Below are 17,533 nucleotides of genomic sequence, written 5' to 3' on the forward strand. Positions count from 1 at the left end.
TTACTACTTTGCGCTCATCTCTAAGTATCTTCTCACTAATAGCTAATATCCGTTAACTTTGGAGAAGTCTTATTTCCTGTCTTTGTTCTTGAGACACAATGAGGGTAGAGATGGGAGGCAGAGTCTTCTGAAAGGTACCCCCAGTTTGCCTCCCCTATAACCACCTCTCTTTCAGCTTTGCACACTGACTAAAATCCTTTTTGCCTTGAACAAGTCACACAGGAACCTATCACCTGTGTATGAATCATGAATGCCATTCTAGCATTTCTTCTTACCAGTATAATCTTAAAACAGGCAGCTAGATGTTATATGGGAAAGGCATAAACACTGTAGGAAGTTCTATGCCTGGCTCTCCTATTAGTGACTGAATGTTCTTGGTCAAATCTCTTAATCTTATCTGTAAATTGAAAGTAACTTGAAGGTCCTTTCCAACTCTTAAGAGCTGTGAATCTGTGAAGTATTTATTTATTTTTATTTTTTTTTAAATTTACCTTTTTTATTTCATTTTTTATTGTGACATTGATTAACAAAATCCAGTAAGTTTCAGGTGTACAGTTTAACAATAAGACACATATATATATATTGCATTGTGTGTTCAACATTTATTTTTTAAGGGTAATTACCTCTCAGGAAACTATCGGTCTTTCACATCTTACTGTGGATTAATCATAGACTATTTCTTCCAGAGCATTTGTAAAAGCTACTCCCATATACTAGCTTTGGGAGAAGAGTTTTAGAAAGGAATTTAAATGCCACTAGGAAATACATTCCGGGAGGTCAGGAATTTTTGTTTTGTAAACCGATGTTTCTCCAGTGCCTAGAATGGTAATTAGCTTGTCACGTGTACTTAATATTTGTTAAATGACTGAAGGAATGAAGGAATGGGTTGTTGAAGAAAAGACAAGCTCCTTGGAGTACTGCACAGATGCTTCAGTTACCTTAAAAGAACTCAGAATACAAACCAACTTGATGATAACCCAGTCATTCTTAAAATTTAAAAATACTCCTATTGTAGTAAAGTGTTCACTTGGTTGCCTTTCAGAACTATTAAATAATTACTATCCTGATAACCCCTCATACTTGCAAAATATAATTTTACTTTTGTGCCCGCTTGACTCTTCAGTGTGCCTTTTACTCTTATTTGCAAAAACTTATGCCCTTCCAATTCTCTGTGCCACTTAATATCATCATTAACAGTATGTTTAGTGTTACGGCAAAAATTTTAATTTTTGCCTTTCATCTGTGGAGGATTCATAGTAGTCTTGGCTGCCTTATTCCAGTCTACAACTAAGTCTACAACTGCCATATAAAATAATCTTCAGGAATAGTTTTTAATTGTGTGAGTCCTATACACAGCTTCTCAGTAATCCTGTTTTGTCTACAAAATAAAGTCCAGATTTTTTGCCCATTGTTCAAGGACTTCTCTGCATTTCAGCCATTCTACTTTTCTAATGTTTTTTCTACAGCGACCTTGAGTCAATAAGTATTTAATTATTGAATAGTTGGTATAGATAATGATGAAACAAAAGAGCACAGTAATTCTCACTAGAAAGTAAGTTTCTACACAGGGAAGGCTGGCAGACTATCAAGGAGCCTGTATGGGGTGGCATTCATAATTTGAGTGAATTATTTACTGAAAAAAAAAATATCATTAGGAACAGAATCCTTAAAACTCCATATAAACGATTTTTTTCTCTCCTTATTGGCAGACCTGTTTGGAAATTTAAGTAATTATCAGAGGAAAATTAAATATGTTTATTTAGTGGCATCAGTTGACTACTTAGTGAAGCTGACTACATTATTTTGTGCCCACAATCTTGTTTGATGGTTTATCAGTCTGGATGGGCTTGTTATTTTGCAGTAACAGATAACTCCCATATTTCAGTGGCTTATAGTAACAAAGATTTATTTTTCCTCAATTCATGTTACATGTGAGTTGTCTAGGGACTCTGTTGTATGTTGTCCATGTTCAGGAATGTGGACTGATGGAACCTTAATCTAAGGACTTGCACATTACTGTGATCTTAGGGGGATGATAATAGAAGTAAATCACACAAAATGGCTCCTAAAGACTTCTGTTTATATTTCATGGGTCAGAAAATGTCACATAACCATACCTAACTTCAAGATGATGAGCAAGTATAAATCTACCATATATCTGAAAGGAGAAGTGGAATATCATGTACAGTTCTAATGTGTAGCATAATTGGGTGCTTCCCCACTGATGTTTGTAAAAATTTTGTTAGTATTCTCTCAGGGCTGACTATTATCTTTTATGGTTGACAGTCGGTCTTTCTTTAGATATATTCCTTTGTTCATCAGCTGTTAAGCATCAACTGTATGTCAGACACTATTCTAGATACAATGAACATGGTTTCTGCTTTCATGGAGCTCACAGTTCAGTAGGAAGACATGAACAGTAAGCAATTTAGCTTACTTATTTCAGATGATGATAAGTGCTATGGAGAGAAAAGAATACAAGGTACCGATATAAAGGATGACTGGAGGTGAGGGTGGGGTTATTCTTGATTGAATGGTCAGGAAAATCCTCTCGAGTGGGTGACGTTTGAGTTGAGAAGCAGCAGCCCTGAGTATTTGAGAGGAATATTTTAAGCAGAAGGAATGATGTGGAAACAAAATGGAAATGAGTTTGGCATGTTTAAGGACAGAAGGCCAGAGTGGCTGGAGCATTTAGGAGGACTGATATTATAGTTCAAGGGAGGGTGATGGTAGTTTGGTCCAGGATAGTAGTGGTGGAAATGGAGAGAAATGGACAGTTTAGGAATATATTATATATTTGAGCAAGGGGTGAGGGAGTTAGAAAGGCAGCAAACAGTTGTACTCAAAAAGTGTCAAAGCGAATGGTATATTGACTGTGCTTTTATAAACTATATGAGACACTGTTACACTGGTAGAGTAATAGATTCTATTGACTTGTTTAGTTTTGTTTGGAGTCTTTTAATCCCTTCCAGATTCTAATCAGAAATACCTTTACTAGCTAAACAAGATGTTAAAAAGGATCCTTAAGGTGATATTGTTTTGTGTATGTGTATGCGTGTGTGTATATGTATGTGTATATATGTACATGTATACATACATTGTGTGTGTATATATATATGTATTAACATTTCTGAATTTAAGAAGACAGGATTATTTTTCCTCCCTGTGAATATTTCCAGAAAAATAGTGGAATATTCTAACAGGGAGAGTAAGAGATATCACCAAAACATGCTAAGATAATCGTCTACTTGGCTTAAAAAACTCTGTCTTCCCAAAGATTCAGGCATTTATATAGCCATTTAAGAAAAGATATATAGTATACTATTAACATATTTTAATTTAGTTAAAATATAATATTTGCATTTAGATACAAAATTCAGAAAGTCAAAAAGTTCCTCTCACCTCATCCCTCAGTTACACATGTCTTCTCTCTCGAGTGACATTTGTCCCTAATTTCTTGTGTATCCTTCCAAAGATATTCAGTGAATATATAAGCAAGCACTCAAGTACACATTTGTTTTTACTCAACTGGTAGCATACTGTCCTGCACCTTGTCATCCCTCGACCCCTTATTCCAGGCATAAATGAAGTCACTGAAAAAAATTAGCTCTCTTGATTCAAAACTGGACTTGGTTATTAAAACTGAGGAAGAGGTGATGGGAAGGTAATTCTCATTTGGCATCAATTTTATAAATTTTATTTCAGGGTGATTTAGTCTTAAGAAAGTTGGAATTCAGTTTGGTCTAATTGATTGAAATGATGTATCATCATGTTTTATCCACTGAATCTCCAGAAATCTGTATTTTCATGCTTGACCTGCCTTCCTGAATTTGACATTATTTCTCAAACCAGCCTTCCATGGGAAGCTGAATTAAGAGAACGTGGTATGATGAATCATCATTCAGCCTATAAAAAAAATAAAAAAAAAAAGTCTGGGTTTATATCTGGTACTAGGAGTTTTGAGTTATTCTGAACACAGAATCATATTAAAGGAATTTAGTTTTATGCTTTGAATATTTAGTGATTATCAGGGTCAGATAACTTGGTAAATTCATTTCCTCAATAGGAATAAACCTAACAAGTGTACGAGAGAATCCAGGTAACTTGATGGGGTACCCTTTCCCTGGATAGTGGGTGAATAAGCACTACCTATGTTTGTCTCTGTGCTTCTCTTTTTCTTCCCTGTCTTATTCACCTTCTCCCCCTATGGGCCCAGTCCATTGCCACATCTGACACATTCTTTCAAAATGTTAACTTTCAGTTAGATTAGAATCCAGAAGGGATTAAAAGGCTCCAAACAAAGCTAAACAAGTCAACAGGATGTATCATTACTCTACCAGTGTAACAGTCTCATACAGTTTTTAAAAAGTACAGTTAGTATACCATTCACTTTGTCACGTTTTGACTACAGCTGTTTGCTAACTCCCTTCCCCACTCTTTGTCCAAATATACTTAAGAAAGAAATGTTACATTTAGAGAATCATGTAATCTTTTTTTTGAATCTAGTTTGACATTAAAGTATGATGTTACTTTTTTTTTTTAGTTCTAGTGATAAGTCATACCTGCTCTACATTGAGTTACATGAGCAGTTCAACCCAGCATTTGTTTTGAGCATTTTTATAATAGTTATGAAAATAAATTTTATACATTAAATTAAAATGTAGTGAAACACTTATTGAGAATCACTGGGTGAGGTCTACTGTACTAGACATTTAGAGAGTAATGTTACAGAAAATAACAGCTTCTAATACAGTAGGACTCACCCAGTGATTCTCACTTTCAAAGAGACTTTTTAATATGTAGGAAAATAAAATGCTCATGATAAAATATAGCATATAGAACTAAACTGCATGAGAGGAAAAAACATCAGAATATTATTGGTGGTTGAATTACAGTGATTTTTTAAAACTTTAATTAAAATAAGTAATACTTTATTTTTTAATTAATTTTTAGTTGCAGAAATGATTAAAAAAATTTTTCCCATCTAGTAATACTTTATTTTGAAAATAAGTAACACATATAGGAAATGCAAGATCTGGTGTAAAGGGAGCATAAAGTAAGAGGTTTCTCCCGTTCCCCAGCTTTGCAGCTCACCTCTGTGGAAGTGTTCAGTGTTTGTTGATATATTCTAAAGTGAAAGAGATACTTTTATTCATCTTTATTCCTGGTTTTTTTTTCTTTTATGCAACATACTTCCTTTTGTTCCCAAATCTAGGGGTATGGAGTGAGAGAGTGGGGGACAGGACATATTCTTCCTGCACACATCTATTTTTATTTGTCTCTTTCCTCCACTCATGGTTTTCACATTACTTTTGCTGAAACAAAGTTGACTGCATCTACAGCTGTTAAAGGGAACTCTACCTCTAGTCCAAGAGCAAGGACATGACATTTTAACTGTATCATTGCAGAACATTGCTATATAAATAGCCTATAAGTAAACTTTGGTCATTAAAGTAATCTAGTATCTTATCTATTTCTTTTAACTTTTAATCATATAGGGAAGCAGAGAGGAAGGTATAATGAACATTCCCAATTGTCCAGCTTCAGCAGTTCCCAGCATTGCTTGGTTTGTTGATTTTTCCCTACTCTTTGCAAATCCTATGTCATCTCTTTTCATTGTATGATGGATGTATCTCTAAAAGATTCTTCTTTAAAAAGGCATTACCACAACACTGTTCAGCTAGAAATAATTAACAATGACTAATAATTCTTTACTCTCATATGCTACTGATGGGAATGCAAAATTATACAACTTTTAAAAGTTTGTCATTTAAAATTTTCTTTTCAATTAAAGTTGGCATTCAATATTGTTTTATATTGGTTTCAGGTGTACAACATTGTGGTTAGCCTTTTTTAATTTAATTTTTTTATTTAACCTTTTTTCTTAAAAAGTTAAATATAGACCAACCATATATCCCAGCAGTTCCACTCCTAGGTATTTATTTACCCAGGAGAAATGAAATCTGTTCACACTAAGATTTGTTCATGACCATAATAACAGCTTTATTGGTCATAGCCCAGACTGGAAACAACCCAAATGTCCATCAGCAGGTGAATGGATAAGCACATTGTGTTATATCCACACAATAGGATACTGTTCTGCAATAAAAAGTAGACTGTTGATACATGTAACAGCTCAGATGATTCTCAGAATAATTATGTCAAGTGAAAGAAACTATTACCTCCTCCACCCAAAAAAGAGAGTGTAAATACATGATCCCGTTGATACAAAATTCTAGAAAGTAAAAACTAAACTATAGTGACAGGAGATCAAATGGTTGGGGTGGGATTACAGAGGGGCACAGGAAATTTTTGGAGAGATGGAGGGTTCATTATCTTGATTATGATAATGGTTTAATGGGTATAAATGTATGGGTGTATTCATAAGTACACTTTAAGTTTGTACAGTTTATTATATGTTAGTTTTACTTTAGTTACAAACATAACTCCTTAATCACATATCCAGCCAATATTCAAATTTTCCTGATTCTTTACACTTAACAGTTTTTAAAAGAAACTAGTATCTAAGCAACGTCCATATATTATATTCAGTTGATATAGTCTCTTTTAATGTGTGGGTTCCTCCTCTTATTTTCTTGCAAAGTATTTGTTGAGGAAACTGAGTTTTGTTTACCAAAGAATTTCTGTTTTTCTGAATTTTTCTAATTACATTTCCATGGTAGTGCTTATTGGATTCCTTTCTGTGTTCTGTATTTCCTTTAAACTAGTAGTTGGTAACGAGTAGTTGAGCCTTGATTATGTTCAGGTTAGAATTTTTGGCAAGAAAATTTAATAATAATGCTGTGTATCATTTCCTGTTGTGTATCACTTCAGGAAGTATATAATGTTTGGTTGTTTTCTTTTTTGTGATGTGAAAGTTAATTAATGATTTGGATGTTGTCACACTGACCTGTCTTTTACGAAGTTCTCCAACAGCTTCTGTATCTGCTTTTGCTTTCTATTAATGCTCAAGTGGAACCATCATTTCTGGAGAACTAAAAATATGGAAATAAAAGCTCTAGACTCTAATTTTTGAGTACATATAAGCTTTACTGTGGTTGCTTAAATAGTGAGCTTTCCTTCAATTCATTTGTCTTCAGGACTTAGATCTAATGTGACCTCAAATATATTCCTGGATCCTTCACTACCTCTCAGATTAGGTGTATTGCTGATACTTTTTCAGCAACCTGTACTATCTCTCTTTTATAGCACTTAATTATTTTATATTTATTGGCTTTCTTGTCATTCTTCCCCACTAGACCATGAGCTTCTCAAGAAATAAGATGTGTAATTTCTTTTTTATTTATTTGTTTTTTCAAATTCATTAGAGTGACATTGGTTAATCATAATTTATAAATATCAGGTATACAGATTATAATATGACATCTGTATACTCTATTGTGTGCTAACCTCCCAAAGCCTAGTTAGTCTCTTTCCACTGCAATATATTTGACCCTCTTGACCTTTTTCACCCTCCCTTTCCCAACCCCCATCTCCTTTGGTTGTCTGTCAATCTGTTGTCTGTATCTATGAGTTTTTTTGTTTGTTTTAAGACATGTATTTCTTATTCATCTCTTGACACGTAGTAGGTGCTCAGTAAATGTTGAGTGGAATACATCCACTTTATCCCCTTTAATCATTCAAAAAATTAACCTTAAAATACAAATACTAGAATTTTGAGATGATAGTCATTTGCCTACTTTAGGGTATACCATATATATGTGATTTTTAAACATATGCTTTATTTAAGAGTTGTTGAATTGCCTTTTAGGTTGTATATATAAAGGCATAGAATCAGTCCCTGCCCGTGAGAAGTTTGCAGTCTAGTTGGCAAGAGAAGACACACCTAGATAAATTAGTGCTAAATGTCTTATACTTAGGCCCTCAGTTATTTATTTTTTGTTAAAGTTTTAAACTATGTGATATTAACTAAGTGCCCTAAAAAGGTGGTGAAGGGAGAGATCATTGAAAATTGGAATCAAGAAATGCTTCAAAGAGGAAGATTTGAACTCATTGTAGCAGAGAGGCTGTGATGAAATGGAAAGAAGGGAAAGAGACTTTTCAGGGAGAAGAAACAGTTTGTTACCATAAAAACCAAGTTATCAGGTAGGACAGGCAGGAAATATTAATAACAAAAGCTCAGAAAATGGGACCTAATGGTATAAAATATGCTTTCTGTGTTTGAGGATACTTATAGTGAGCTTGGGAGTCCCTGTCCTTTTCCCTGTTTTCCTTTATTGAAAGCTTTAATGTGGTTAGTTTAAGGTTTTACCATCTTCTCATAAACTGACTCTTGATCTCTCTGTGAAGTTTCAGTGTCAGTACTCTGCTTTCTCTATCCCCCAGAAATTATCTACTACTTTGAAGTCACTTTGATGACTTAAAATGTTTTCTTCTTAAGTTTTAATAGTTTGGTAGTTAATTGATTTATCACTGCCTACCCTTCAATCTCTTTTTCCTAGTTTCCTCTTTTTTTTTTTTAAACATCAACCCTAATTTATTGTCTGCAGGTTTTCGTATTCTTTTGGAGTAAGGCAGGGTAAAAACACAAACATTTTTACTTTTATAGAGGAAAATGAGGCTCAGCTGCTTTAAGGTCCCATAGTTATGTGGGAAAGGTGGGGATTTGAACATAGGTCTCTTTGACCTAATCTTTTAGCTATATCAGCCTTTAAGGTTAGATAAGTCTTTACTTTTTCACTCACATAGTGAGTTGTGATACCTACTGCATTGTGAGCTGAAAGCTGTCCAGCGAGCTGGGAGAAGTAGGAAGAGCCTGGAGGCCTTTGCAGAGTAAGCTTTTAACTCCCACTGGCCTCCAAGTGAGGGCACTCATTCAACCTCATTGCACACAGAGGGCCCTGAGTGCATCTGCCATCTTCAGGGCCAGACTCAGCCCACAGGATTGAGTAGAATAAAGGGGAAGAAAGCCAGAGGGCTCGCCTTAATAATCACCAGTCAAAAAAATATTCCAGGTGCTTTCTGGAACCTCTAGGATGGAAGGTAGACCAGTTGCCTGGAGAGAAAAGCATGGATATGGCCCCAGTGGAGCCCTGCCATTTCTGTCAAGTGAGTGCTGAGGGTTCAAGGAGTCTCTTGAAAAGCCGTTAATGACATGTGCTCTGCATCCCAGATTTTTAAAATCAGGTTATTGATACAACTTTTAAATGACTTTTGACAAGCTCACAGTTGTGTGATCACTATGACAATCAAGGTATAGGACATGTTCCTCACCACAAAAAGTTGCCTCTTATCCCTTTGTAGTCAACTTCTTCCTTTCCCCAGATTCTAGCAGCCATTGATATTTTTCTTTCCCTATGCTATAGCCTTTTCTATAATGTCATAAAAATGAAATTGTATAATATTTAGCCTTGGTTTCTCTCTTATAACATAAGACATTTGAGACATTCTTGTGTCTGTGTATATCAGTAACTACTGTGTGTATTAATAATTCTTTTTACTGCTAAGTAGTTGATAATTTTTATAGAAAAAATTATTTAAAAATCATTCTAGGAAAGTAAGCATTTCAAATGAATTGAGGTGATCAGACATCTGAATTTGCTTGGAACACACATGGTTTATGCCTCTTGACCCAGAATAATTTTTAATATCTCCTTTCACTCTCAAATGTGTCATAGTTTGGATGATAAATTATATAGTTGCTGTAAACTGAGTGACAAGATAGTCATAATTTATTTGCTCTGCAAAGTTGTCAGATTTGCCTTCCAAAATATCAGAATTGTATGTATTTATATTTTATATAAATATTATGAGTGATAATTGTAATAACTTAGATATAATCTCATTTTGATCTTCACAACCATATTTTCATTCTTCATTTGAGGAAACAGATTCAGAATAGAATAAATGACCTGCCAAAAATCACAAGCTAGAAAATGATAAAACCTGCATCATCTGTCTCTATACATTTATCCTTAATTTCTCATGTTAATTGCATAGTGTATTGGTTAAGAGTGAAGGCAATGGGGACAGAATGCCTAGATTCCAGTACAGACCCTTATAACTTTCTTGCTGTTTGACCTTAGGAAAATATGTAATCTGTGCCTCAGTTTCCTCACCTATAAAAAGGGCATAATATATTTATAGTGCCTGTGGCTAGCACATGATAGGCTTTTGATAAAGCCTAGCTATTATTTTTAATGATATTATTGTTATTTGATTAATAGCAGTGCAATTGAATCTCCCTCCCGCAACAAAAACCTCCTGTCCTCCCCATATAAAAAAAAAATAGTGGGGGATATTTTGCTCTTTTTCTTTTCTAATTAAAAAAATTATTAAAATCTAATGGTATGGTGCCTGATTCTGAAGGCCTTCGACATTTAGGTAGTGGTTGTAAAGGGTGATATATAGGGACCAGGAACAGACTGGTGTCAGGATAATCAAATAATTCTTACAGCAATTTAGGCTTGAAGTAGTAGGGCTACAGACCTGACAGTGGAAAAGAGAAGGTCAGAATGGATCCCTGAAGGAATATTCAAGAAGACTTAGCTATTGGTTGGGAAGGAGAGAGGAGTCAAAATAACTCCCAGGTTTCTTCTAGTCTGAAAGAACTTAGATGCCAGTATTTTAAAATGCAGTAGATAGGAAGGGCAGCCAGTTGGTTTGACATTGGAAGAGATTGAAGAGGTTTGTTTAGATGTGTTGACTTGGACACAGCAATTGTAGATCAGAAAGCTGAACACATAGAAGTCAGATGAGAGACTAGAGAAATAGCTGAAGCCATGAAAGAATATTTTTCCAAGTTTAGTTTAGAGAGAGGAGTTGTTGAAGAAAAAGGGAGTAAGAGAACATGGAGAGTTATGATATTCTGTGCTGTGCGAACAGAATAATTGGGGGGCATTGAAGAGAAGAAAAAGCTAAATGTTGTTGAAAAATAAGCAGTCTTTAAAGTTGGCGTGGTTGACTTTGATGAGCATAATCAGTGCTATAAAGGCTCCCTTATAGCTTCAAGAGACCTTGAAGATGCAAATTTTTTTTTCAGATGAGAGGGCAAGATAAAAAAGCAAGATTGTAAAGGATTAAAGAGAAAATAGAAACTTAAAAAGTACTTATTGTAGAAATTTGGCAGGAAAGAGAAGTAGAGAAAGAGTATAGGAGTTGATAGGGGAAACCTGAGTGTATTTGAAAGCAGAAGGGGAGGAATCAGTTCAAAGGGAGAAATCGAAGATATGAAAGTGCATGGGAGTTAAGTCACAAATGAGGTGAGAAGGCAAGAATTGAGAAAATTAGATGGAATTGCCCTATTTTGGAAAAGTTAAACTATTCTTCCTATGAAATGTTACCTCTCTGTTGGCATTTACACTTTTCACTTTTTTACTATAATGGAGTTATATAATTATGCTGCTTTTTAAAAGATGGTAACCTTATTAGGTTAAAATATTTATTTCCTTAGATTATGAAAATAACTCATGTTCATTGTATAAAATAGAGAAACATGTAAATGAAGGAAAAGATCACACGTAATTCCACCAGCAATAAATAACTTCTGTTAATGTTTTGATAGAGTCCTTTTGAATGGATTGGTTTTATACACACACACACACACACACACACACACACACACACACACACACAGGATTATACTATATTCAGTTTTCTGTTCTGCTTTTTAAAATACTATTATTTTTAACCACTTAACAAAATATTCTTTGTAAGTAGTGTTTCTAATATTCTATTGTAAACACTGATCTCATTTAGATCAATTCTTTTTTTTATCTCCATGTTTTTTTAACCTGATTCAAAATCCATTATTAAACATAAGTGCTACAGATACCAAAGCAGATAGTGAGAGTCTGGTTGCTGAATTTAGGAGGAAGGAATCAGTATCCCTAGGACCTACAGATTTTCTCAGAAAAAAAACCTCATCTTCACCGTCACTTTCTCCTCATCTTCCTCTCCCCTTCACTGAAATTCTTGAAGAAAATAGTTTGTGTTCATCCTTCTCCTTCATTTTTTTGTGTGTGGCAGCTGCCTTATAGAGAAACCTATGGTCCCTATAAATCCCCTGTTGGGTTACCTTTACTGGGTGAGGGTTCCCTTATAGTTTATGTTCATTGTCCTTCTTTTGTCATCTCCTCGGAAAAATAGTACTCTCATCTTAATTTGGCTTTTTATGGCTATTCAGGATTGCAGGTGATGACTAACTGTACTTGGGAATGAATTGGATTCAGTTAATGAAAACAAAGATGTGGCAGAATGACATGAATTCTATGCCCTACATTCTGCCACTAACTAGCTAAGTGTCTTTGGGCAAGTTTCTTGACCTGAATTTTAAAAAAATAAATAAAGTAGGTCGAAGCTTTAAATTCTAAAACATTTTTATGTATTTTATTATTACAAAATAGTGATTATAAACTTTCAGCCTCAAGACTTGGCAAATATCGTACATACCCTTTGTACAAGTGAGAGTGACTGGTGGTGGTGACTGAAGAATCACTGATACCAGGAATATTAATTTTTGTAATTCTTTGTACATAACTGTGCTTTGTTTTTGAAGAAGAGGAATGAAATTGCCTAGTGAAATTGCAGTTAACTAAAATATAAATAATTGATATCTTATGGTAGATGAATGTAAAAAGGCTTAGGTTAATTTGCTCTTGATCTGTAACTTCAGTTATTAAGACGCAAAAGTCCAGACATGTTTCATTCCTGTGTGATGAACGTTCTCACTGGGAGTAGGTAGGGAATATCTGAACACTTAGAGCTATTTAATCTCTTTGATTTGGCAGCCGTTGTAGTAAATTATATGAGTAAATTTCTTTTCATCTTTCTGATAGGAGATAGCTACTATATAAAGGGAATTCATCCCTCCAGCTCCTACATGCCACTGTTTTTCTGCCTTCTCAGGAAGATACATAGCAATTACTGTATTGTCTTTATTTAAGAAAATACACACTATAGCCAATGTTAAGAATAAGTTAAGGTAGTATTTTGATCTCTTCTCTACCTCTTAGCCTTTGCTTTATCTCTCAAGGCCTTGTTTCCTTTTATTCTTTTTTCATTAAAAGATTATTCTATTTTCCATAATCAGTGTCTTCAACCACTCTTGATCCCACTTCAGATTATTCCTGTTTTGTATATTACCAAACGGCACTCTGGAAATTCCTAGGAGTCTCAACAATTGCTTTAACTATTTGAGTAGCACTGTCAAATGCTCTTGGGGGAAAAGGATAATCTTATATTTTGCCCAAGAAAGGTACCACCAAATGCATAAGGCATAAAGCAAAATGGAATTTGTAGTGTAAAAATCCTTTGTAATGAGACTCTACCATTACAATTTAGATAATTTCCTTCACTTTTAAAAGCTTTATTGAATTATAATTTACATACCATAAAATTCACCTCATTTAAATGTACAGTTTACTGTTTATAATTATATACAAAGTTGTGCAGTCATTAACCCAATCAAATTTTAGAACATTTCCATCATCTCCCAAAGAAACCTTGCAGTTATTCCCACTCCTAACCCAGCCCTAGGCAACCATTACACTCTACTTTCTGTGTCTATAGGTTTTACTTTATGGACATTTCATGTAAAGGGAATCACATAATATATGGTCTTTTGTGTTTGGCTTTTTTCACTTAGGATGATGTTCATACATATTATAGCATGAATCAGTAGTTCATTCCTTTTGGTTGCTGAGTAGTATTCCAAATAGAAATACAACATATTTTTTATCCATTCACCAGTTGATAGACATTTGGGTTTATTACATTTTTGGCTATTCTGAATAATGTTATGAACATTTGCATACAAGTCTTTCTGTGGACATAAACTTTCATTTCACATGAATAAGTATGTAGGAGTAGAATTGCTGGGTGATACGGTAAATCTATATTTAACATTTTAAGAAACCGCCAAACTATTTTCCAGAGCTAGTGTACCATTTTACATTCCCACAGTAATGTGTGAGGGTTCCAGTTTCCCCACATTTTTCTCAACACTTGTTATTATCTGTTGTTTTTATTACACCCATGCTAGTGGTTGTGAAATAATATCTCGTGGTTTTGACTTGCATTTTTCTAATGATGTAAAGTCCTTCACTTTTTAAAAAATGTGACATTATGTTTTTAAAAAAACTTTAGCCTATGAAGAAATTAATATTTTTCCATATAAATGAGAGACAGACTATCAATAAATATTATCTGCTAATATTCACATTTTATAGGCTTAAAAAATATGTATACATATATATTTTGTGTGTGTGTGTGTGTGTGTGTGTGTGTGTGTAATAAGCAGGGTTAATCTATTGATAAAGGATTCTGGTAGTCTGTACTAGAAAAGGTCAAACTAAAGACAAGGTGAAAGCTGTTTCAGCTCATTAGTTTTACATAGTATAGAATGGAATTTTTACTAATTCATTCAACATGTACATATAGAGCACTTTCTATATGTCAGGCAGTGTTGTAGGCCCTGGGAATGTAACAGTGAACTAACAGACAAAGTCTTACCCCTCGTGGAGCTTACATTCTAGTGGAGAAGACATGATAAATAGACAAATATATATGTCTAGTAGTGGTAAGTATTATCAAGAAAAATAGGGTAGGGTAGGCTATGGAGATAGAGAAGTGAAGGTAGGTGCTATTTTAGAGGGCAGGTCAGGGAATGCTGCTCTGAGGAGGGATTATTTGAACAAGAACTTAAAGGAAGCAAGGCGTAAGAATATATGAGGGGAAAGCATTCCTTGGGTACAGAGTACAGCTTTGAGATGAGAAATTTTATAATCCATCCTCCATTAATCTTGGTGTAAATATAAAATGCCTTTGGTGTAAATATAAAATGCCTTTGGTACATTAGAACAAGTTACTTCTCAAAATCTATATTTTTAAAAATGGGGATTATAATTTCTGCATCAGAGATTGTACTGATGAGTAAATGAGATACTCAATATAAAGCATCTACAGATCAATGTTAAGTGTTAAAATGGTGGTAACTATTATTTTATTGGAAATTATTGTTATTGTCACACCACCCATTTAAACTTTCAAAATTAGTTTTCCATCTGGTATTCTTTAGTATTTGTATCTTTTAAAATTTATAAAATCTTAAATCAGTTACAACTGTTTTAAGAATGTTATATCTTAATGAAATAGGGCCATTTAGCTTCAAACTATTAGTATCATTCTAGTATATTTATTTTAAAAATATGAATGACATTAGAGATCCCTTTCTCCAATTTCATTTCACAAAGTTCATTTGTGATAAGGGCAACTTCAGATGTATTGATGAGTTGGATTCCAAAAAGTTGATTTTTCATAGATTATTTAATAATCAGATTAACTCATTTGACAGAAACAAGGGTTTATTCTAATACTGATTAATTTCCAAGAGTCTTTGTTGGTTTGTTTTTTTTTGTCTCATTTGTGTTTCATGGGTGCAGCTTGTTATTATCTCTTGAGGATTTTAAATGTACATATAATAAAAATTCATCCTTTTTATTACATAGTTTTGACAGGTAACTCTAACCACAATCAAGATATAAAATAGTTCTTTGGGGGCTTTGACCATCACTGATATCAGTGGTTTTAGATGTGTGTATATGCATGCATGTTACCCTCTGTGATTGATCTTTCGTATTCTTTTCTGGAGTATGTAAGCCCGGCTGCAAGCCTCTGCGAGGCAGGTGGTAGAAAGCAGTTTAGGGTCTCAACATGCAGTATATAAACTTTCACTTGATTCTCCCCCATGCCCGGCATTTAGAACTTATTCCTCTCACTCTCATTTGTACCTGTTTCCCAGCCCAAGGACTGTGTTTAAAATTATCCATACAGTAAATTTCTAGTCTTTTAATGGAATTCAAAAGGGGATCTAGGGATCTAATTGTCTTAAATGGATATTCAGTCATTCTACTTGTTCTTAAGTCCAACTTTATCTACTTCTGGAGGTTCTCAGTATTGCCACTTCCTGAATGTTTTAGGGATTCTGCTTTTCACCTTTCCTCACAGCTGATTTAAGATTTGGCTTTCTAAGATTTTCTAAGTAATTTATCACTTCTGCTTTTCATTTTCCAAAATGTTGTTGCCATTACCTCCTCTTCTTTGACCTACAGGTTTTATGTCTTTAAAAACCCTTTACTGTCATTGTAATGGGATTTCAGAAATGGGTAGAAGTAACTGCATGTGTTTAGCCTGCTATCTTTAAAAGTCTCCCTTTCTGGACATGGTTCCATAGTGTAGTGGTTAGCACGTCTGTTTTATACGCAGAAGGTCCTGGGTTCTCACCCCAGTGGAGCCACGGTCCATGGTCTACAGCCTTGCCACCCTGGACTAACCCGATGTCTGATCTCAGAAGCTAAGCAGGGTCGGGCCTGGTTAGTACTTGGATGGGACACCACCTAGGAAGACCAGGTGCCATCGGCATAATTAAAAAAATTGTTTTCAATTAAATAGAGGCTTGCCTTATAGACCAGAACCATTATGATCTAGCTTCTGCCTCTCTCTCCAGCCTTATTTCTCACTCTGCTGCAACTCACCCCCAGCCTAAGCTCCAGTCACATGCATCTACTTAGATACTGCCAAAGAAACTGTTGCTTCATGCCTTTCAGTTCTGCACATGCTATTGGTCTTTTAAGACTCTTCAGTGAAGCTTTGCTGACTCATGTGGGTGCCCCTCTATCAGTGCTTATTATATTACTGCAATTATTTGTTTACTTTTTTAAAAAAAATCTCATCTTAAAGATTTCTTAACCTCTAGGTAGAAGGGCTGTCCATGGGTAAGATATAATTGGAGGAATAGGAGAGTGTGGATTATTTTTTTCAGAGGTAGAGGAAACTTTTGGAGAGCTAGCTGCAAGAATGAAACAAAAATGTAGGGACGAAGCATAAAAACAAGTCAGACATATAGTTTTAGTTTGGTTCCTCTGGCTCCTTGTAGTTGTATATGTGATTTGATTCCAAACTTTTAGGCTTGTATACATTTAGACGCCATGTACTACAACTATACATATAGATACTGCTACTATACACATAGACCTGATTTCATAACCTGTAAATTTAAATTTAATATTTGGCTAGTGATGTGGAAAATGGGGAGATTGACATGTTGCGTTGGCAAAAGTACATGCCATATTATTGTTACTGGTTGCAACTAAAAAGAATGAGAACAGAAAGAGCCTTAATTTCCTGGAATGCCCTGCCTTATGCTTCCTCTGTGTTCAAGGTTTTTAAAAATGTACAGATTTAGAACTGTGTCCTCTGCTTTACTCATAAGCCTCTTTTACGTAGTGTGGAGCTGTTGTATTTTTATGTGTATTAAAGAAATGATCAGGCTCTTATGCTTTTTGTATCTTCCATTTATTTGTATTTTGTTGTCTAGGTATTCAAGAGATTATGGCATCTGAAACCCACAATGTTAAAAAACGGAACTTTTGTAATAATATTGAGGATCATCCCATTGATCTTCCTAGAAAAAGGATCTCTAATTTCACTAATAAGAACATGAAGGAGGTGAGTTCATGGTTTCTAGGTAGCAGGTAAGACAGTTTTAGTGTATTCAGGCTAAGAATACCATAAC

General features: G+C 34.5%; 1 protein-coding gene and 1 non-coding gene across 2 annotated transcripts in view; both read left to right on the forward strand.

Moving 5' to 3' along the window:
* Positions 1–17,533, forward strand: part of KATNBL1 (katanin regulatory subunit B1 like 1) — a 31,349-nt gene that overhangs the window by 3,642 nt on the left and 10,174 nt on the right. The window contains exon 2 of the mRNA XM_016160812.2: positions 17,336–17,466. Within this exon, the coding sequence (XP_016016298.1) occupies positions 17,350–17,466 (117 nt within the window). The 5' untranslated portion in view covers positions 17,336–17,349. The remainder of the gene's footprint in view (positions 1–17,335; positions 17,467–17,533) is intronic.
* On the forward strand, positions 16,183–16,255 carry TRNAI-UAU. Its single transcript has one exon. It is a non-coding gene; the product is annotated as a tRNA-Ile (tRNA).

The sequence above is a fragment of the Rousettus aegyptiacus genome, unplaced genomic scaffold (assembly GCF_014176215.1).
Source record: "Rousettus aegyptiacus isolate mRouAeg1 unplaced genomic scaffold, mRouAeg1.p scaffold_m13_p_3, whole genome shotgun sequence".
NCBI lineage: Eukaryota > Metazoa > Chordata > Mammalia > Chiroptera > Pteropodidae > Rousettus > Rousettus aegyptiacus.